The sequence below is a fragment of the Suricata suricatta genome, chromosome 2, assembly GCF_006229205.1.
Source record: "Suricata suricatta isolate VVHF042 chromosome 2, meerkat_22Aug2017_6uvM2_HiC, whole genome shotgun sequence".
Lineage (NCBI taxonomy): Eukaryota > Metazoa > Chordata > Mammalia > Carnivora > Herpestidae > Suricata > Suricata suricatta.
The window spans coordinates 124,794,219-124,817,749 of NC_043701.1; the positions used below are offsets into that span (position 1 = coordinate 124,794,219).

General features: G+C 39.0%; 1 protein-coding gene and 1 long non-coding RNA gene across 3 annotated transcripts in view; one reads left to right on the forward strand and one right to left on the reverse strand.

Moving 5' to 3' along the window:
• The window catches only part of CABCOCO1 (ciliary associated calcium binding coiled-coil 1), a 123,349-nt gene extending 121,681 nt beyond the window's left edge, over positions 1-1,668 (forward strand). For both annotated transcript variants that reach the window (XM_029931735.1, XM_029931736.1), the window contains one exon: positions 1,223-1,668. In XM_029931735.1, coding sequence (XP_029787595.1) covers positions 1,223-1,297 — 75 coding nt within the window. In that variant the 3' untranslated portion in view covers positions 1,298-1,668. The remainder of the gene's footprint in view (positions 1-1,222) is intronic.
• Positions 1,669-2,454: 786 nt separating this feature from the next.
• Positions 2,455-21,955, reverse strand: LOC115272215. The gene is made up of 4 exons (XR_003900305.1): positions 21,914-21,955; positions 19,413-19,505; positions 7,669-7,712; positions 2,455-2,626 (listed from the first exon to the last, which is right to left on the reverse strand). It is a non-coding gene; the product is annotated as an uncharacterized LOC115272215 (long non-coding RNA).
• Positions 21,956-23,531: the final 1,576 nt, after the last annotated feature.

A 23,531-nucleotide genomic window follows, 5' to 3' on the forward strand; every position in this document is an offset into this window, starting at 1 on the left:
GGAAAAAATGGGAAATTAGAGACCAGAGCTTGCTACAACTTGTAGAGCTTGATAAATCTTGAACCAAATAAGAAGGATAATCTCATGAGGATCCAGAATTATTGACACCAATGTGATATTTTCAGAAATATTGATTCTTGCCAGTGATGGTGACACAAAATCTCATCAGATGAGGTAACCAGGTCACACATTTCAAAACTGTTATAGTTATACTTTTAAATAAATAAATAAATAAATGATGAGAATTTATATGTGAACAAAAGCAATATTTGATTTTTTAAATTTATTCTATATAAGTTGAAATAATAGAGGTTTTCTCAAAATGCAGTTACCCTGAAGACATCAAATTATGTTGCAGATGTTAACATTCTAAACTTCAAATTGCTTATTAGTACTTGGGTGTATAAACTACTCCTCAAACACTTGTAAACTTTTTTTAAATCACCTAAACAAAACACTAGGTTTACCACATTGCTCACCACTTGTTTCTGTATACCTAATTTTATTATATATCATGAAAAAGGCAAGACATTTCCAGAACTACTGATGTTCGGATAATGTAAAAGGACTTCTGGAATTGTGCGGGTAGCAATGTCAGCCCACAGAGTATCACTGCCAGAGGCTGAATGCTACCCCAGCCACAGCAAACACTAAAACCTGTCAGCAATCTCTTTATTTCTTCTACCAAAACTGTACCACAGAGTGGCATAATTCCAAGAGTTATAACGTATAAAGGATATTCTTAATTATGAGAATTGTTCTAGTTGTGAGATTATTTTGTTATTATTCCACAACAGAGGCTTCCAGGATCCCATTTAGAATGTATTACACAGGAGACAAAAACACTGCAAAGGCGTGGGGGTATCAACAACAGCCCACTAACTGAGCCCAGAGCAGTTATTCGGATTCGGTGCTTATTTGTAAAGTCTGTCTGAACATACAGATAAATTATCCTATCTTCCAACACAAGACTATGTGAAAAATGGCTGTCCAAATACCACTTCCTGTTCATAGCAGCCACGCTATACATTGGGAGTGCGCAGAGAATATGATAGAGTGTTATCACATCACTACAGGCCGAAACACGGCTCTGTCTGCAAAACAGGAAGGTGTGTGAGGGATAATGTCTGTCTTTAGGCACTGTAGTATGTCAAAACCGCAAAGACAATGTGCAGCAAAAGATAGCTTCATCATAACCACTTTTTTATGATTGTCTTCACAGACCGAGATAAACGAAAAGCTGCAAATACAGGAAGAGGCCTTTAATGCACGAATAGAAAAATTGAAAAAGGCCTGAGAACTTAGTGCAAGAAGAGTGATGCTAAACTTCACAGAAACAAACAAAACCAGCCGCAATAATAGACTCTCCAGAGCAGCAAATCTCCTTCCTTTCATTGCGAGAGGAAAACCAAGTCCCACTTTTTATTATCCTGAGGAATTAGAAAAGTATTGGCCTTCATTTTGCTATCTCCTGTCCCATAACAACCTCTGAATTTATTGCACTAAGTGTAATAAGAACATTTTGTATACAAGAGTTTGGAGAATTATATGTAAAAATACAATTACTTTTATGATACTCCTTTGACATTTTGACTAATAAATCCTATTCATCTTCAGGGAGAATGAAGCCAACTTTTTTTTAAATAAAAAAATAATAATTTTATCCTATTGACCCAATGAGCTGCCACATTACTGGAACCCTGTGAACAGATACCACATGGCCAAGGATAAAACTTGCTAAACAATAGCAATTAAAATGCATATACTATGGGTTTTCCCCCCTTAAATCGCTTGATTTTCTTATTTAAATGTTTCAGTATGAAACCAATTTTCTGAAATTATATAATGCAGTTTGAAGCATTTTAATTTATTCTGTACTGTATTTGTTATTTCTAATCCTGTTACTCTCCCCGGAGAATACATGACCTATATAAAAAGAAGCAATGTATAAATGGTTATTAAAGACAAACCTATATATAGATTGTAAAAATCTTAAATACAAATCAAACTCACAGAGCTCTAAAAATCAACCATTATATTGCAGTAGAATGATAGAGAACATCTCAAACTTTTAAATACCTTTGTGAAGATATAATTTTAGGAGAAAAATATCCATTTGCCAACTGATTGTTTCAGGTTGGGTATATTAAATTAATTACTAGCTAGGTCCTTTCCAAATTTCTTAAACTTCAGAGTATTCTAGAATGGAGAGCATTACTAGAAAGGGGAGAGTTCCTTCAAGAAGTTCCTAGTTTATACTGAAACCAGAGATACGTGGTTGAATATGTTCTATCTACACCTTAACTTTGGGCTAAACCTTACCTTCTCTATCAGTATCAACAGGATTGCACAAAATATATTCATCTGAGGTAGAGACAGATCTGACAGCATTTGGGAGTTTTCTAACTGTGCTTATCAGTAAAGCAAGAGGAGTCCTTAAGATAAAGCCATGTTTATTGCTCATGCGGTTCCAAGTCTGGAAGGCCTGGAGATATACTGAGGTGTGTTTCTTCCTTGAGCTGTCCTTCCTAGCTGGAAATGTTGATGGCCATAGGAGATCAATAAGAGGGCGTGCAAGGCTTGATTCTGTCAAGCAGTCTTTTCTCCAGGGAAAACAGAAGTGAAACTAGAGAAACCACAAACAGAATAAAGGGGCTCTTGGAAATCACTAAACAAAGCTTCAAATGCAATCATCGGCACAGAGTGTGCCTGCATTTCTAATAAAGTGCTTATTTTGAACAGGCGTACAAGTAGTCTAAAACTGAATGAAAAACTAGCAGTAAGATCCCTTAAAACTGCACAGTTCCTAATAAGCACACCTAAGGCATACCTTTGGAAAAGACTGGCTTCGCCACTGGCTAGTATGTGACTTTGAACAAACTACACAACCTCTATTTGCTCATCTATTAAAGGGGAATGGTCCTCATTTTTGAGGTAGTCATAAGGATCCAATAAATTCATATTAAAGGACACTCATTAAGTTTGGTTTCTGTTCACCTGTTAGGATACCCAAAAAGGCCCTGGCCATCCCTCATACCCACGGCCCAGATGTTCAGCCAGCTTCTTTGCCAGAATCCCTGGCCTTCTCTGGCTCTCCCTTGGCACCTGTAGACCAGTGTGTCCTCCCCAGGTAACCACTTTGCCACTGTGCTGTCCTACGTCTTTCATGCTGGAGCAGCCCAGGGCTCTCCATGGCAGCCTAACTCTGCCCTCTGATAATAGGAGAAAGAGCAGTCATAGTAGAAGACTCTCATTTCAATTAATCTTGAGTTGATAAAGGAATAACACACTCAGTTAAAGACAACAATGAAATGCAGACAATGAAAAATAAATTTAACCCAAGATGGGCACCCTCATTTCTCTCTCCACCAGGCCAAAGCAGCTTCCAGTAAATTTTTAGAGAAGTATTTTTAATCCATTTAAACACTGGATGCTTCTATAGAGTGATCTTTTTTAAAAAACACAATTTTCATTGTTGTTTCATCAATTAATATTTTGGATATTATTCTACATTTTAATGACCATATAGTATTTCACTTTATCAATTCCATAACTTTTAAACTAGTCATACTGATGAACTTTTTATTGTTTCCAGTAATTTACTATCACAGTGCTACATTGCCATTTTTATAAACACATGTGATTGTACCTATAGGATAAATTCCTAGGAAGGGAAATTTATAGGTTAAATTTCATGCCTTTTTTTTTCCAAATTCATTTTTTAAAATAGTTTATTTTCACATTGGTTTCCATAACACACCCAGTGCTCTTCCCCACATCATCAGGGAAATACAAATCAAAACCACACTGAGATACCACCTCACACCAGTCAGAGGGGCTCAAATGAACAAATCAAGAGACTATAGATGCTGGCGAAAATGTGGAGAAATGGGCACCCTCTTACACTGTTGGTAGGAATGTTAACTGGTCCAGCCGCTCTGGAAAACAGTGTGGAGGTTCCTCAAAAAATTTAGTGCCTTTAAAAGGCCTTTCACCAACAGTGAAATGAGAATACCTCTCTCTCTCTACATTGTTACTGACAACATGCATTGGCCATTTTTTTATCTTTGGTATTCTGATAGGTAGAACATAATGTCACACTGTTGTGTTAATTTGCTTTTATCTTTTTACTCTACACAGATTGAACAATGTTCATATGTTTATAAGCAAGTGTGTGTGTGTGTGTATGTGTGTGTGTGTGTTTATCCTCCTAATAAGCCTAAGACAGAGAAAGATAGGTATTATTGGCCTCATTATGTCATTATAGAGTCTGAAGCTTAAGGAGATTATTAATGAACCAACTTGTGCAATTACTAAGTGATGGATCAAGGCTTCAAACCCAGGTCTGATCTGTATTATAGATGAGGAATCTGGAACTCAAAAAACTTTTAAGTACTTTTCCCATGATCACACGACTGGGTAGTAAGTGGTAGAAACAGGTTTTGAACTTAGGCCTGTATGATCACAAAACCCACATTCTTGCCTTTATCTTCATGGAGCTATCTCATTGTCAGTATGAAACTGTGAAAAGTGAAAACTGGACTTTCTTGTTTTGTTATTATTTATAATAAAAAACAAATTGGGGCACCTGGGTAGCTTAGCTGGTTAAATGACTAACATTGGCTCAGGTCATGATCTCACTGTCCATGGGTTCAAGCCCCGCGTCAGACTCTGTGCTGACAGCTCGGAGCCTGGAGTCTGCTTCAGATTCTGGGTTTCCGTCTCTCTCTCTCTCTCTCTCTCTCTCTCTCTCTCTCTCTCTCTCTGCCCCTCCTCCACCCATACTCTGTCTCTCTCTCTCTCTCAAAAATAAATAAACATTTAAAAATTTTTTTAAAAAAGAACAAACTCATTTTATTGTTAGCATATTAAGTATTTAGGAAAGTAATGCAAGAATGAAATATACAACTCAGCTGTGTTCATTCATTCATTCATTCATTGTCATTCAGTTTTTCATTCATTATCCAGTATATAGCTATTGAGTACCTACTATGTCTCAGGGCATTTAGTAGTGAGCCAAACAGACCTGATCTCTGCCCTAATAATCTAGAAGGGGAAACAGTTGATACTAAATGTGATAAATACAAACTTTGGGGAATTATGAGAGTATTGAACAAAGGAATTTATCTAGTCTGGGAGGTTGGGAATGTGTCCCATGGGTTTTGACTCTTGGGGACTGAGGAAAACACAGAATTAACTAGACAGACGAAGGTGAAGGAAAAGGAGTTTCAGGCAAAGAAGCATATACAGAATCCCTAGGACACAGGAGAGGCTGAACAATTTAGCACAGTCAGAGCTCTACTGGGGTCCTATAGACCACATTACAGAATTTCATTTTTAAACTAATAGCAATGGAAACTTGTTGATAAGTTTTAAATAGCAATTGACATCAGATTAGTATTTTTTTGGTTATTAATGTTTTACTTTTTTTTATGTTTTAATAGTTTATTGTCAAATTGGTTTCCATATAACACCCAGTCCTCTTCCCCACAAGTGCCCTCCTCCATTACCACCACCTCCCTTCCCCCTCCCCCTCCCCTTCAACCCTAGGTTCATTTTCAGTATTCAATAGTCTCTCAGGTTTTGTGTCCCTCTCTCTCCCCAACTCTCTTTCCCCCTTCCCCTCCCCATGGTCTTCCATTAGGTTATCCAGATGGCCTACAGACACATGAAACAATTCTCAGCATCACTCATCATCAGGGAAATACAAATCAAAACCACACTGAGATACCACCTCACACCAGTCAGAGTGGCTAAAATGAACAAATCAAGAGACTATAGATGCTGGCGAGGGTGTGGAGAAACGGGCACCCTCCTACACTGTTGGTGGGAATGTAAACTGATGCAGCTGCTCTGGAAAACAGTATGGCGGCTCCTCAAAAAACTATCCGTAGAACTCCCCTATGACCCAGCAATAGCACTGCCAGGGATTTATCCAAGGGATACAGAAGTGCTGACACATAAGGGCACATGTACCCTAATGTTCATAGCAGCACTGTCAACAATAGACAAATCATGGAAAGAGCCTAAATGTCCATCACCTGATGAATGGATCAAGAAGATGTGGTATATATATATACAATGGAGTATTACATGACAATGAGAAAGAATGAAATATGGCCATTTGTAGCAAATGGCACCGAGGGTGTTATGTTAAGCGAAATAAGTCAGGCGAAGAAGGACAGATACCATATATTTGCACTCATAGGTCTAACAGGAGAACAGTATATTAGTATTTTTAAAAAAGTCATCTCCCTGGTGGTAGGACTTCTAACCATGAAGATGAGGATAATAGTATTTTCATGAAAGAATCCCTACTGCTAATGATGCTAAAATCCACTTTTAGCAATTCCTATGAGTGGGAGAAGTAAAGAAAAATTTTGACTTTTTTAAGTCATAGGGTTCACTGACTCTAAGCAGTCTTTGGCACAGAGGCAGCCTTTTGAAAAGCCAATTAAAAGCCAATACCAACCTATAAGTTAGACAAGCAGCAATCTTTCTTTTGCCATCCACAGGAAGATATCTTTCTTCCATCTGCAGGAATAATTTGGGGCACTTTTATCCTCACCCCCATGATAAATTTCAAAGAGAAAATATATTCATTATGTTATGAACAAGCCACAGACTGCCACAATTTCAGGTATTTTCAGGCACTGTTGCGCCTAAATATAACTGTGGAGTCATTTTTCCCAAAATCCGAATATAAAGCCCCTATTTCTATCCTCCATTTGATTGGAACCATTCAACCATCCTGGTAGATAATAAGTTTGCATGTTCTTAGATTGCATTTCATTATGCTTCAGTTCCCTTAGAGAATAAACGTGCTCTTTTTCCCAACAATTGTAGAGGAGAAATACTTCTGACATCTCAAATTTCAGAGAGCCTCAGGAAGACGTCCCTCTTCTGGACATCAAAGTCTTTTTCTTCCCCCCACTGGACATTGATTTGTTAATAAGAGAAGTCAGTACTCCTTCATGACAGCCAAAATACCTATTAATTTAAGTTTCCCAAGCAAGAAGGAATCCAAATCAAAATAATACCATCTTGTTGGAATTCAAATTCCAAAACAAAGAAAGAGTACTAAAAATCTCTTTTGTTTTTAGGATCGCTCCCTTTTTTAATGGAAGCACCAGCTGTGGAGATTGGCTTATCTTCTTTCTTGGTCAGCACCACCAAAGAGTTTTGTGTTATTTTACGTAATTTCTCACTTAGAGAATATTCAGTGCAGATGTCTCCAATGGTCATTTGATTTATATTTCTTCTTTTTAAAAGTTTATTTATTTTGAGAGAGAAGGACAGACAGAGAAAGAGAGAGAATCCCAAACAGGCTCTACACTCTCAGCATGGAACTTGATATGGGTCTCAAAATCACAAACAACGAGATCATGAGCTGAGCTGACACCAAGTCAGAATACACAACTGAGCCACCCGGGCACCCCAGCTTCTTCTTTTTAATATATTCAGGGCACTTTCTAGGCAGGACAAATGTAATAAGACAGACAAGGTCCTTGACTTGCCAGAGTTCATAGAATTGATGAAGTTTATAATCTAGACGCAGATGATACACCAGTGAACAAATAAGAGGATCTTAAATAACAATAAATGATGGTAGTGATTAATACAAAGCCATGGGGTAGAAGATTCTGGGATATGGGAAGGATACCTTACCTGGGGTCCTCTGAGAACTCTGCTTGGAAGGGGTGACTTTCAAGCTGAAACAAGGGTAGGAAAAGAAACCAGTCATGGGCCACAACATGGAACATTTATTCCAGACAGGGAGGGTAGCAAATAAGGTGATATTGCCAAGTAGAACTTCTGATCACACAAAGCAGCTCTCAGAGGAGACGTGTGTACCCAGGTCTCACTTCTGAGAAGTAACCTGACTGCTTTGCAACCTTAGACCTCACATTCCTAATCCAGTACCTTTTCATCCCATCATGTTGCCATGGTCATATTCTTATCTAAAAAATATATGCATAATTATAGCCACAAAATGCTTATTAAAATAGCCCCAAACCCAAATAAACCCACCTACTTAAAAGAATCTTGGTCCAAATCTCCCTTGCAGAAGAATTTCAAATAAATTATGTAGATACTCTACTTTACTCTAGAAGAGGAGGAGCATACCTGCCATCATTGTTTGTGGGCTCTACATAGTGACTTCTTCCCAAAGACTACAATATGAAAAGAGTACCTTACAGTTAAGAAACCTGGCAAATGCTACTTCCTCCGTATGATTAATATCAATATCAGTAGTTATATTGATGACATACACTTCTCCCAAAAACACATAACCCTAGACTAATCATGAGACAAATATCAGACAAAGTTCAGTAGAAGAGCATTCTACAACATACCTGATCATTACTACTCAAAACCATCAAGACCATCAAAAACGAGGAAAGTGTGAGAAAATGTCATAGCCAAAGGGAGTTTAAGGACACATGACAACTAATGAAATGTGGAATTGTGGATGCAATTCTGGAACAGAAAATGGAAATCTAAAGAAATATGAAGATGAAATTTACTTAATAAAATATATCAATATTGGTTCATTAGTTGTACAAATGTACCATATTAATGTAAGACTAGTAATAAAAGTAGTAATTAGTAATAAAAGGAGAAACTGTAGGGAGTATATAGGAAGTGTCTGTACTGTCTACTCAATTTCCTGTATATCTAAAACTAGTCTTTAAAAATTAGTAATGTAAAAGAATCTCCGTCAAAATAAAACAAAATTAATTAGAAGCAAAGATGCCCCTAGTCAGATTTCACCATTTGTATAGTGACATCCCCTTCCTAGTGTCACATGAAAAATCAGAGCCATCTTGCAAACTACAAGGAAAAAGAAATGCTCATAAAGATCAAAGTAATAAATCCCATTTTTAAGAGAAACTGCATGTATCATCAGTCTTCAGCCTCACTTTACCCTATCAGTTCCATGGCAGATGTTAAAACTTTCTAAAAGAAAGGAAAACTCATAAAATCAAAGGGCATATTGGTTCCTTTTAAGTACTCAGCTCTACAATATAGCATGATAATATGGTCTATCTGCTAAACTTAAATAAAGAGATCGACCATTAATAGAATAGCCTCAGTCTCTCAAGCTGTTCTCAATGAAGTAAATTTCCTCTAGATCCTATGAAGACTTCTCTCGATGAGCATTCCTTGTCTTATATAATATGGTAAGTTCTATTTTTAAATAAATGGAAAGAAGATGGACGATAGATTGATAGACGATATGATAAGTGATAACCAACAACTTGAAATCAACATGGAAATAATCTCTTGCCATTCTATCCCTTAAAAAGGGGTTAAAATAGCTTGGATATTAATCCTTTTTATTGAATATCAATCTCAAAAAAGAAAAAAACCTCTTATACCAGTGAAATTTTATATTAATTCATTGTCAATATATGACCTTCATGAAACCAAGTTTTAAATTCCAGCATAATAGAAGTTAACATAGTGCTCATCTTCAGAAACTAATCTTAAATGATCAAGAAAATGTTTATGGATTTTACTTCCTTACCTTTTTCTGTGTAATATATAATACTATTATTTTTCATTAGCCCTCTCCAATCTTCTATTCAATTGTTATTGGACTTTATGGATTAGGACAACCTTAAAGTTTGTGCTGAAATTCAAAGTGGAACAATAAAAGTGTTGTCAGTCTACCTTGCCAGATCCAGAATGTGTTACATTTGCTTAGGAAATGTAACTGAGTGATTGAACAAACTTCATGACCCACAGGATTCAATTTTCAAAAAGTAGGACCATAGGATTGTGGGGCTGCAGGTCTTAAAACATCATCTAATTCAACCCTTTCACAATGAAGAAACTGAGGCCCTGAAAAGTGAAGACATTGTGAACACACAGTTAATTTGCAGCAAGGCCCAAGGTTCATTCATTCATACATTCATACACTCATTCATTTATTCAAACATGCATATGTTCAACACAAGTTTATTAAGTATCTTACGCAGGTAAGAAGCTATGCTGAGCATATATATTCTAAAACAGACATAACTGTTGACCTCATGGAGTTTATAGTCTATTGGGAGAAGTAGATTTTAATCAGTCACACAGGCAATTATAAAAGCATAACAGTAATGAGTGCTTTAAAAACAAACAAGTAAACAAAAAAGATACACTTTTACAGTGAGAGCCTATTTAGAGGATTTTGACCAAGTCAAAAAAGGTTCCACTGGAAAAGTAGCATTTAAAAGATCAATAGGCAGGGCACCTAAGTGTCTCAGTTGGTTAAGTGTCCAGCTTTGGCTCAGGTCATGATCTCGTGGTTTGTGGGTTTGAGCCCTGAGCCAGGCTCTGTGCTGACAGCTGGCTCAGAGCCTGGATCCTGTCTTCGGCTTCTGTGTCTCCCTCTCTCTCTGACCCTCCCCTGCTCATGCTGTCTCTCTCTCTCAAAAATAAATAAAAACCATTTAAAAATTTTTAAAGGGTCAATAAACACTACTGAGGCAAAGAGCGGGAAAAATGTTTTCAGGCAAAGGGGACAGCAAGTGTGAAATCCCTGAGAAAAGGGAACCCGGGAAGTAGAGAATGTGAAAAGGGACCTATGTGGCAGGCGCCTCAACTGTGAGAAGGAACATTTTCCAAAACTGAAAATGCTTAGGTAAGAGATGAGATTATGCAGACCCTTGTATGTCAGGATAGTTTTGTCTTCTTCAGAAATACAATGAGGAGTTATTTAAAGGTTTTAAGAGACACGGGGTTGTTTGTGAGGGACAAGCACATTTGGACTATGCATTGATGATTCTAGTCTCAGTGAGGAGAATGGAAAAGAGCCCAGGGAGGATGGGATCACTCAGGAGACTTTTCCAGCCTGTCTGTAACACCACAAAAATACCAGAAGCTGTCCACCAAAAACTCTTCTCCAAGAATGGCAGGACTCTATTTCCTAAGTCACTTGGCAGTTGGGTGTGTGACCATGTAACTAAACTCCAGCCAGTGAAATGTGAACAGAAGTGAAAGGGGCTACTTGAAGGGTGTTACTCAAGACCAGACGACACGTCTCCAAAGTTTTCTCTCTCGCCTTTCTGTTGGATGGCAGTGAGGAGAGAGAAAATTTGAAGGTAATAGAGTAAAGATCTGCCTAGGTTCCTAAACGACCATGCAGTCAGAGACACTTCCCAACCTGGATCACATGTCCAGACTGTCTTATGAGGGAGAAATAAACTTCCATTCCTTAGAGTGACTTCATTCCTGAGTCTATCTGCTACAGCAATTTAGAGTGCCCTAATTAACTCTGTGAATATGTCTCTCTGTGTTTATGCATATGTAGTATGTCTCACATGGGTCAATGTCTATAAACTGGGAAAACAACTAGCAAATTCATTAACTAGGGACCTGCTTATAGTTTTATTACATAAGGTAATTACTTCTTAGTTTATATAAGCCCATGGCCCCTCCTAGACTGACAGTCTATGAAATAATTGACTGAGCCTCACAAATGTGATGAATTTCACACTCAGGAATTTCCCATGAGAGGACACACCTTAAATACTTTCTACTTTAAGTGAGGCCTGTAATGTTTTAAATGTCTATGGTTAGTTGGGGATTACTCTAATATAATAAGAAAGGTATAAATAAGACTCTAAATTATTAATTTGCTAGTAGTTTTTCCTTTCAACCCAGGTTATTTCCTGAGCTGAAGTACTCTTTAATTCACTAAAAATTATTTACTAAATACCTCTACAGGAACCTGGCTAAGTCCCTTAAAAGAGCAAATATTGACATGTTGGGTGCTGTCAATATTAACCATATCTATTTTCTAAAAACCAATATGTGTTTCTGAAATGTTGTTCTGGTTTGGATAGTAGATAGGTTAAGACAAAAGACACTCAGATCATGGACAGAGTTGAGAATATAAAATTGAGATTCTGTCAGAGAAAGAAGCGAGAATGGCCATTGGGTAGGCAACCACATGTCTGTTCCTCTTCCACATTTCATGCTATATAATATCCTACCATTCTCAGATTTTTCCAATGCCAAATTTAGAGAGAGCAATAGATGGATGACACAGAGAGAAAGAGAGTAAGAGAGAGAGAGAGAGAGAGAGAGAGAGAGAGAGAGAGAGAGAATTTTCTCCTTTTCAAAGATTATGCTACTGGTGCTGATTGCTGATTGTTAACCTCTGTGGGTGGGTGTGGTTTTTTTAAATGTTTGACATGGAAGAAGCTAACTGCATTCCAACATGTCTATGAAAAATAGCTAGAAATTTTTGAAACCAAACCTTTTCAGTTCTTAAGGTGCTGGATTCATATTGAATTATTATTACCATTTCCTTTCTGCTGAAATTTTGATGACATGGCCATCATTCATTCAACCAAGTGTGGCCATTTCAGATTTAGTTAAGTGTCTTTATTCAAGGTGTCCTCATAGGCTCCTTTATTTGTTAGAACTCTTTCAAAATGAATAGCCAAATGAATCATGAGAGCATCGCAAAGCAAAACTCATATGTCAGGGCTAAACTGAGGAAACAAAACACACAAAAAAATGAGGCAATTACAGGCTTCAGGAATTGTTTATGATACAATTTTGAATGAAAAAAAGGAAAAAAAACTATCATGTAATATAAAATGTGTTTTATGCAGAAAATTTGATAGGCAAAGAAAAAGCATTCAAATAAAATGGAGCTTATCTCTTGGTGATAAGAGTACAGGTGATTATTAAAATTTTGCTGTATTTCCTATACATTTTATATTAACTATTTTTTAACTAATAAGAAATAAACACTGCTCTAATAGGTTGATGCGGTACACTAGCCTGCACTGCCACTGCCCTTTTGCCAGCTTCTGGATCAACCCACCGGAAGCTTGGGTATCTTCCCTATGCTCTCTGAGAAACCGTTTGAAAGCAGTAGGCACAGTTTCGACAAGGGGAAGCCCAAAGAGCCGCCCAAAATGGCTACCGTTCTAAGAAAGCAATGGACACATTGCCCTTCTAGTCCTGAGACCACTTCTAGAACTGGATTCCACAAAGGATTCTGTCGGAACAAACCGGCGTAACGGTAGGCATGTCATATTACCCCACTGTGCCTCAGGGTTACTGTTTATAAAATGATTGACAAGTGGTATAAGGAGCCGACATGGAAAAGCCTTTTCTTAAAACTTTCTGATTTTCAAAAACTAGAAACTAGTCGTAAAGGAACACAGGATGTTAAAGAATGTCTCAAAGTGGCTTAAAATGGAAAGACCAGATGTATTCCCATTTAAGACAAAAATGAGACAAGGGGAGTAAGTAATGGAGTAATTGTATGAATACCTGTCTAATACCTGTCTCCCAGTCCAGGCTACAGCTCTAGGAGGGCAGGGACTGTGGCCGGTCCTCAGTGTCTAGGGTAGTGCCTGGCAGAGTAGGTACTTCATAAATATTTTACAGAAAGGAGAACAGAAAGCAAGCAGACATAGTGACTGGCTGGCTGGCTCTTTTCACCACTGGCACAGAGCTTTTCCTACCACTGTAATAAAACAACATATAGAAATTAAAAGTGCAATTAACCCAAAGCTAAAATTACTATTGTTTTCAGATCATAAGATTATCTACATTGAAAGCCCATGAGAAAAACTATTCTAAAAAAAATAAGAAATCAATTAAAATAAATATAGATTTTTTCCATAAATTAACAATGATTATAAAATATAATGGAAAGAAAGTCTCTTTCAAAAGTAATGCACACACCAAATACTTATGGTGAAAATAGGACATGTAAAGGACCTGTCTGAAGAAAAATATAAAACTCCCCTACAGGGCCTTTTTGCTAGATGCAATGTTTAAATATACTAAAGATGTCTTTTTAGATGTAATTCCATTGAAAATCTCAGAGTTTGTAATTGCTAATGTTAGTCTGAGATCAACATGAATGCTGAAAAAATAGAAAGGGCAAGAGCTTTCCAATTTAAAAACATTACAAAGGTAGAATATTTTTTAAAGTATGTGGTTAGTGGAAAAAATAGCTGCCAAATTGGTGAAAGAGAATAGGGAACACAAAAATGGCCTTCATACCAAGAATTTGTTTTACAGTAAAATTTATTTAGGTGGCTGAGATGACGAATTTGGAATCCTGACTCAGTCCTGAGATCCGTAAAGATAAGTAAAAAGAAAAAGAAAAAAAGGAATAGAAATAAAAAGAAAAAACCAAAAGGGAAAAATACCTTCAGCAAGATGTATGATAGATATGGAATTAATAACTTAAATATATAAACAGCTCTTTAAAATCAATACAAAGAATGCTACAGTTCAATAGAAAATTTTCAAAAGATCTGAACATGGATTCACAAATTAGAGAACTAAAGAATTAATACAAATTGTCAGAATAATGAAAAAGTGTGTAACTTCATCATAGTAGAATTTCCAAATGCTGTATATTTGATGCATTTAAAGTCAAAGAACTCAATAAAGGGAAATGCAGAAATGAAAGTATCTTGTGTTCCATTATGGCAGAAATTGCCTAAAATTGACTCAAATAGCACTGTGCAACTCCCATTTAACCCCGATGTGTTAAGGTGTACTTCAAAATTTTTATTGAGATATTAGAACTCATTTTTGGTAACTTGAAGTATGCTGTTCACTCACATTCTCTGCCACCTCATGTTGTTCTCTACTTTTTGAACACGGCACATGTAGCTGATCATTTCCACGTCATAAATATCTATGTGGATGAGCAAGAACTAAGTGGATGATGAAAGATCTCTGAGGAAACCTTAAAGAGAGCTACTTCTGAGTCTCGCTTTCTTACCATTAGCTGTGAGGTAGGCCATCGAAGAGGCACAGAAGTTGACCAAGTGAATGATTAAATCATTCTTTTCTCCAGTGAGTTCTAAAATTTCTATACCCCACTCCATCCCTTCCAATCACAAGGCAGTACCTGGAAATTGGCATTTTTAACAAGCACCCCAATTAATGCTTACAAGTCCCTTCGAATGCCTCAAATTAAATATTCCAAAGGGAAAAAATGTGCATGCTGAATAACAGCTCCACTCTGTATATCCAGGTGACACCCATCTACATTCTCAGATTCTTCTTATTTTCAAGTTGGTGTCTCTCAAGGTTTGTTCTCCCAATCCTATGCATCATATTACACTCATCGAAACTGCCAGTCTTCTAAAGTGCTTTCAGAAGGCACGTAAATTCAGCCCTGACTCCTTATGATTCAGACATTTAATCACGCCATAAACTTAATGGAATCCAATTTGAATGTAGACACCTCAACAGCTACATTGCATTGAATTCACAGCCTTCATAAAATGTGGGTCTCAAAATGAATCACCAGCCTAATGAAAAGTTCAGGGGAAAATCCTGCCCTCTCATTGGTCACTGTCCTGGGTCTTCAGCCGCCCGGAAAGGACCAGAGCTGTCAACACAACACTGTAGCCCAGGCAACCAGCCATGCTACCGGGAACTTTTCAACACTTAAAAAAAAAATAAATACAAGTTACTATAGGAACTTTCAGATGCTCTTCAGATTGTTTGGACAGCCCATAGCTTATAACAGCAATGATGCAAGGGTCAGACTTCACCTGTCGGTTTAGGACCTCCCATCATCAACAGCCCAGAAATGGGTTGCTCTGGGGATTCTCCAGACCCTTGCCTGATTGCTATCATAAAGGGTGTCCCTCCAGTGGTGCATGTTCTCTGGGTAACAACAAATAGATAGGAGTCTTGGGGTGGCTCAGTTGGTTAAGCATTAGACTCCTGATCTCAGCTCAGGTCTTGATCTCAGTGTCGTGAGTTCAGCCCTGCATTGGGCTCCAAGCTGAGTGTGGAGCCTCTTTTAAAAAAAATTGAAAGAGCACCTGGATGGCTCAGTTGAGCACCCAATTCTTGATTTTGGCTCAGGTCATGATCCGAGGGTCATGGATCAGGTCCCGCATCAGGCTCTGTGCTGAGCATAGAACCTGCTTAAGATTCTCTCCCTCTCCCACTGCTCCTCTTCCCTACTTATGTGCTCTCTCTCTCTCTAAAATAAAGAAATAAAAACTAAATTTTTAAAAGAATAGATAATTTTGTTTCTAAGACCCCAATAGTTCATTACTTAAACAGAAAGTAAAAATACAGCTGGCCCTACAAATACCCAGATATGGTCTCAATGTTTGACACCCACTAGGTGAAGACATCTGGTTGATCAGTTCTGAGATTTTCATCCAGATGTTTAACCATAGTGGCAACTCAACTTTTCACTGAAGCTGAGTAACATTTGTAATTACTACAGAGTTATCTGTGTGCACTCTTATTGGGGATGTCTTGTCACATTAGCTTTTCTACCTTGGGTAGGGTGGCTTTGCCTGAAAGAACCTCAGGATCCACACAACCACTGAGACCAACCTTCCCCATTATGCTTTCTCTTCTTTAAGCATTTGTCATCATCACTAAGCTAAGTAGAAGGGAGATGAAATCCTTTCTTAATTTTTTTGAGGACAGCTGATGGAATCTACCTATTCTTAAAAAGTTGTAGTTATTTACCTGAAGTAGAAACCCTGCACATAAGGGGAGGAGGCAGGGTCCTCAAATGTCTTGTATACTTTTTGAGTCTAATATGCTGAACTGTAAATTTAATCCACTGAAGTGGTTTCATGCAAACACTCTTCTCAAATTCCTTTTGTACAAAATCTTGATGCATAATGTATAGAGTCTGAAAATGGATTAAGCTACATTTGGAGATGGTTTGAATTTTTTTTAAGAAGCAAAAACAAGCGGCTTTTTGTTGTTGCCTCGTTTAACCCTTCCTGCTCAATCACACATGGATTGTGTCTTCTCAAAGCTGCCTTCCACACAGTGTTTCTTGTCTTTTTTTTCTGTCAAAAAGTTTGAAATGTAAGAAGTTTTAATTAGAAATGTGAAGAGTGAATTAGACTCATTTCCCTCAGATTTTCCAACTAAAGCAAGCAAATAGAATGGTAAAACCTTCTGATTTACTTCTGGAAGATAATTTAGCAACTGAATAAGCAAATTAGTGGAATCTTGCTGAACAAAATGCTTCCTGGTACTCTGGATCTTAATTACCCTGAGTACTGTGGCCATAGATGGAATGCTCAGTCTGCATGTTGTTGGAAGAAGGTGTGGTAAACGCTCAGGGACATATATCTGCCAGTGCCAATCAGGGCCAAAACGGTGGAAAAGGAGAAAGCAAAGGGGAATTGCCAAAGCTTTTAAAGGAATCACAGATACTTGGCTACAATCCCACAACTTACGTTTCAATGAGTCAATACATTTGTAATGCTCTGTTTCATCATTTGCTTATTTTTACATATAATTTGAATATTATGTAAATTGTACTGAAAAGAGAGTTGCCACTGAAATGAGGAGATTTGGGCTGAAGCCCTAAGTTTGATCTGACATAGATATGTGACCTTAAACTCACTTGCTCTTTCTGAGTTTTGTTTCATCATCAGTCAAGTAAGGAGAACTACACTTCCTCTAGCTACCCACCTGCATCTAGGCCATCGGAAGAGATGGGTGGGAAAGTACTTTGTCGAGTCTCAAGCCTCATGGACATGACTGAATTCTCTGTGTTGGGTTTTCTTCTGAGAAAATGGCAGCATCCTTGGCTTTTCTGACACATCTTTTTTTTTTTTTCTTAAACATTTATTTATTGTTGAGAAACAGAGAAAGACAGAGCATGAGCATGAAAGGGGCAGAGAGAGGGGGAGACAGACTCTGAAGCAGGCTCCAGGCTCTGAGCTGTCAGCACAGAGCCTGATGCGGGGCTCAAACCCACATGCTGTGAGATCATGACCTGAGCCGAAGTCAGATGCTCAACCGACTGAGCCACCCAGGCACCCCCTGGACACATCCTTCCTCATCCAGGTTTCTTCCAACAGGCTGTTCTCAGGGAGACTTGCAGCTGGCACAGTTGGCCATTTCTGGGGGCGCTCCACATACTGGGTCCCAACAGGAGCCTTCATGCTACCAAGTCTCCAACTGAAAACATGGCTTCAGATTAATACAGAAAACCAACACTCCCTGGGACCCAACATTTCCTACTGCCCCCATTCTGAATCCTCACCTGGACCCACCTTGTTCCTGGCCTCATGACTAGCTTTTCTGCTATTATTTGCCTTACCTCTCCTGCTTCCTAGATCATTCCAGTTATCTGGTTTGCACCTTTTGATTCTCTTCTCCATCATGATTCAAATGAGTCATTTACTCACACTCCCTTTACCTTGGTCCCAGCACCCTGTACCCCAGCCCCACGAACAAAGAGCAGGTTTTAGAGGCAGGTGTAAAAGCTACATGTGGCTCCTCAAACAACCAACCTAAGGGTTTCTGCCAGCACTAAAGATTTAGAACAATTGGACAATTTCAAAGTCTATAGAACAGATACCTTGGGAAAGGAAACAGAAGAGAAGGGATATTTTTCCCCTAGTTCACCTCATCTTCCCACTTTAAATATTATCACACAGTAGCATATGTGAAAATACAGACGAATCATATCCTGTTTGTGCCTCTCCATATAGAACTTGATTTGTTGGATGCAGTGTTGATTGGGAAGGGAAGACTAATTTAAATTCAAATTTATTCCCCATGACTTCACAATAATATGAACTTTACTAAACATTTTTTTAAAAGTTCTACAATATAGTAAGAGCAAGACCATGCCCGCTTGTTCATTGGGGTATCTCCAGGACCTAGCACACAGAAGGTGTTTAAAAAATATTTGTCGCCTGAAAGAATACATAAGAAGAAAACACAAAGTAATATTTGAAAGATTTCTTATTATCTGATGCTGACAGAGAGTAAAGTTAATGATTTAGAGAACAAGTATCCAGCAGTACTGCTCGCTAATACCTTTTAAAATGTGTTGATACTCATAAATCCAAAATAAACGACCTGTAAAATCACTTAAGAAGAAATAATACGCATTTAATCAGGCTTCCAGAGGAAAGTCTGAGGAAAAAGCTGAGAATTTCAAGAATTATTAAATCCCTTCAAATTCAATCACTGGCCGATCACAGACACGCCACATGTCCCTCTGCCCGCAGGGCTGTCCCGTTAGGCAGTCCTGCTCAGGCTTTCGTTATAAAACTCCTAAATTACAGTCACCTCCTGGAGCCAGAGGAAAAAGCTTTGGATCAGCTGCAAAGGGTAAGTCCCCTTACAGGTCTACCCAGCACGCTTTTCCACCTTCCACAGAGGGATCTGAAATAAAGGGGGAGACATTGAACACATCGCCCACCCCCTAAAGCCAGCATCTTCAAAGTCTTACACACGGCTTTAGCTTCAAGTCAAAGGGCTCTTCCTCTGACAAATAAAATTCAAAATACTGTGAAATGCCAGTCTGTGCCTCTGCTTTATAATCCTGTTGAAGTTTTTGGAATTTAACAGTGTTCTGGTACCTTCTATTCCATCCTGGATTTTACCTCTTAGTCTGCTCATAAGAGTTACTTTACCTTTCCCAGAGTTTGATTAAGGTCCTGAGGGCGGTAGTAAAATGGATCCATCTTCTTGTTACAAACTCAATTAGCAGAAGTTGGAATTGCTCTCTGCAACAAAGTTAAATAAATTGTTAATGAGAAATTTACCTTCACTTGATTCGTTAGTTGCCTTATTAGCTTGGAGTCAACACTATTAAAGGAGAAGATGTTTATTAAAGCTTAAGGTGTTTGCCGGATTGAATGTTAAAAAGAAGATGGCGGGCTAGCATTACTGACTGCCTGCTTCCAAAACCCAGAGGGGTTTCCATGATCGTCCAAAATGAGTAACTCTGAGCTTTCATCTGGGGGCTCTCCTCATCAGGGAAATAGAGATTTACCTGGTAGGTAAAAAAAAAAAAAAAAAATGTACCGCAAACTCGTGGGGAGCATCTAAAGCTTCTCTTATCAGCCACTCTGATGAGATGGTTTTCTAAGCCAAATAGACACGGCCCTGAAGGGAGGCCTCACAGGTACAGGTGATTTTGAACACCTTTCCTCCTCTGGTAAGGAGAGAACTAAAACATATTGGAGGAAGTCCTTGAGGGGACGTGATGACCAGTCAACCTGTGAACTGAACCCTGACAATCAGAGGCTTTTCACCTCCTCCTCTGTCCTTGGAATGAACATTCTACCCACTGTTGCCACACTGGGAGCCAGTTTCAGAGAAGTAGCCTTGAGAGAACAATGTGTTGTTGAGACTATCTGGACAGTATATGTGACTGAGCCCAGTAAAGACCTCTCTTTTAACTTTTAAAGATTCTGGCAGGTGGATACAGGGATCTATTTGTTTTGCAGGTTCCCAAGACAAGCATCATATGTAAGTTCCCTTGTTTTTTAAATCCTTCACCTACCAACCTAGAGTGATCTGCTTCCTTCTTGCCTCTCTCTTGACCTCCTCATATGAGAGCTGGTTTTCAGACCAACACCCCCACTGTGATGTCAGGCGCACAGGAGAATGAGACTTTTTACTCAAAAATGTTTGTAAGCAGGGGCACCTGGGTGGCTCAGTCAGTTGAGCATCCGACTTCGGCTCAAGCATGATCTCGCAGTCCATGAGTTCAAGCCCCACATCAGCTCTGTGCTGACAGCTCAGAGCCTGAAGTTTGCTTCAGATTCTGTGTCTCCTTCTCTCTCTGCCCCTCCCCTGTGCTCTCGCTCTCTCTGTCTTTCTCTCTAACATAAATAAACATTAAAAAAAGGTTATATAAGCAGATCTTAAAACCCCTGTTCAAAGCAAACCGTAATGTCTCCCTGATATGGCATTTCTAAAATGCCTCACCTTAGTAACAGGGACTAGGTCTAGGCATAGTTGTGAAGTCAGTCAAGATTGTTTTCAGTCCTGAGATGACTAGGTACCTCAGTGAGTTAAGCATCGGACCTTGATTTCGGCTCAGGTCATGATCTCATAGGGCTCTGCACACTGACCACATGGAGCCTGCTTGGGATTTTCCCTTTCCTCACTCTATGCCCCTCCTCCACTTGTGATCTCTCTGTCTCTCTCAAAATAAATAAATAAATAAATAAATAAATAAATAAATAAATAAATTCTCCATTTCTCTCCCAAAAAAGCCTCCCAGCACTCCCACCAGATAGCTCCTGTGGTAAAATCTGTAGGCTGGTTCACTGTAGTCCATCTGTACCCCTCCATAGCCATTGTATGGCACTGCAGAGGCTGACAAGCTAAGTGGTGTCATATTCCAGAGTGCCCTACAGCTTGGGTTCCACAGAGTACCTAGCTTCAGCCAACCAGACACTCCCCCAGGAAATAAGGAAACACTTTGAGGGGGAGGCTATAGCAGCCAGGAAGTGTAGAGACAGGTGGGAACTCTAACAGAGTCCGCAGGGTCCAGCCCCTAGCACCGTGGCTACTGAGAGGCCAGCCAAGGGCATGTGTGTTGCTGCTGGGGCTGGGATGGACGCAGCAAGACACGTGAGTCAGCAGTTGTGGAGATGATGTTCTGGATTGCAGCAGAGACAGCAGCTCCTCTATGGGCAGATTCTGAGGTGTTGTTTTAGGGAATGATTCCTGGACGTTCAGCTGAAAGACTTCCCTTCCAGCCCTTCTAGGGGTTTTTGTAAACTCCTGGTTCCTTCCATGAACTCCATTTCTGCTAAAAATAGATAGGCTGGATTTTGTTACCTGCAACTAAACTTTGACAAAGACACTTCCTTCCTACATAAACAACCAAGTGCCTTAATGCTTGACCGCCCCCCGCAAGTTCTCAGATGAAAGAAGTTGACAAATTAATTCATGCTGAAGAGAATTTTTTATTCCTAGAAAAGTAGGCAAAGGGTTTTTAACTCTAAAGTAATTGTTGCTAGCTGTTAATGATGATGGGGATGATAATGGCTGTGGTGATGTTAAAAAGCAAACCCAACTTGTAAGGCTCATTGGGTTGGCACCCCCAAGTCTTCCCACTCCCGCTCAGTCCTCTAACCAGGGCAGGAAACACCATGGTCACCAGCCAGCTTCTCACCTTCACTGCAGACCTGTCAGAGAGAGTGGTCTGTGAAGTCACACCATCCCTGGAAAGAGAAAACCTTTTTATAAGGGGATGAACAAGAAATTTCTTGAAAGTCAATAACATACTCTCAGAGAGAAGACAAAGAAACAGGCAGGTGAAGAACGGGCAGTTGGAGAGAAAGATGATTGATGAAGTTCATCTGCACGGCCACAGATGCTCCTGGAGCAGCCAGTCTGCGGAGGCGCTACCCCAATACAAGTGGAGTTCACAGTACAGGGTAAAACAGGAATTCCCATTTCCTGATCACTGTCTGTGAGACGGACTTTCTCCACTAATTTCATTCATTCAACAAACACTTTGTGGTTTTGTTTTTATTGTAGACACTGATAAATAAGCTCTATTTCCTAATCCTTTATAGGGGGAGCCAGACAGGACAACAGTACTCTCACAGAATTTTCTCAATTGTAATTGGGGCAAGGATTACAAAGGAAAAACCATAGCACGCCGTCTGATGGGGGAAGAAGGTTAGCATAACTAGGTCTGGGACGACATGGAATACTTCCCCCCCAAAACAAACATTGCAGCTGAATCTTGGAAGCTGCACACAAGTTAGTCAGATTGAAAGAACAGCACAGGCAAAGGCCCTGAGGTTGGAGGGAACTTAAGTTAGAGAGGTACATATTACTATCCCCAGTTTACACATGAAGCAATAGGACACAGAGATTAGGTGACTTTCTAAGGTTATGACCTCAAAGATAGCCTCCTTACATATAATCTGGCCTCCGTGAGAGGTAGCGCAGAAAACTCCACGCAGGCTTTAAAAACAATTTTCAGGAGACCCTCTCAAGCCTTTCAAGGCCACCCTTCCTCCTGAAGGAGCTGAGGATAGATTTTCATTTTCTCACTCTATTGGGCTCAAGACTAAATAAATGAAAAACCCGCTATTTCAGACGCAAAATTCCTGGGTGCTTTTTGGGAATGCAACCATCTTCCTGCCTCCCTATGGCCTTTCATACCATTATGGTACAGTCCCAGGCTATCAATGATCGTAAAAAAAAAATGGGGCTTTGCGGTAGAGGAAAGAGGCTATTCACATTGCTCCTGAATTCTATAAAAGAGAGATCTTTTGATCTTTGAAACAGCCAAAAGGGCAGTTTGATCTTCCTCAAACTCATTTATTTTAATTCTTGTAAATTTCTTTTCTTTAGGTTTACTTCCTTAGAAAACTCAATATTCAATTGAACAGTGACTTTTATATATTGAAATGCAATATTGAATAGCTGAAGCCTAATAAGTGCCATCCTGGCTATATAGGATATTTTAAAAGTCATAAAAGGGCCGATTGAGCCTGATCCAGGCAAAGATGACAAAGCGAATTCAATGCTTCTTTTGAAAATGAGTCATGGTCAGAAATACTCACTTTGACCAAAAGCATTTCTTTGAATGCCAGAGGTAAATTTGCTCACTTTCATTTTCTGCCTGGATTTCAAGTCAGCCCTGCAGAACTGAACAGAATCAACTCCGAGAGGCCCTGGCAGCTGTTCCAGATGTAAATGTGAACAGGATCGTGAGGTTGGGCTATTCTTTTCAATGTCTTATTTTCCAACTATGCAGATGATATTCAGATATG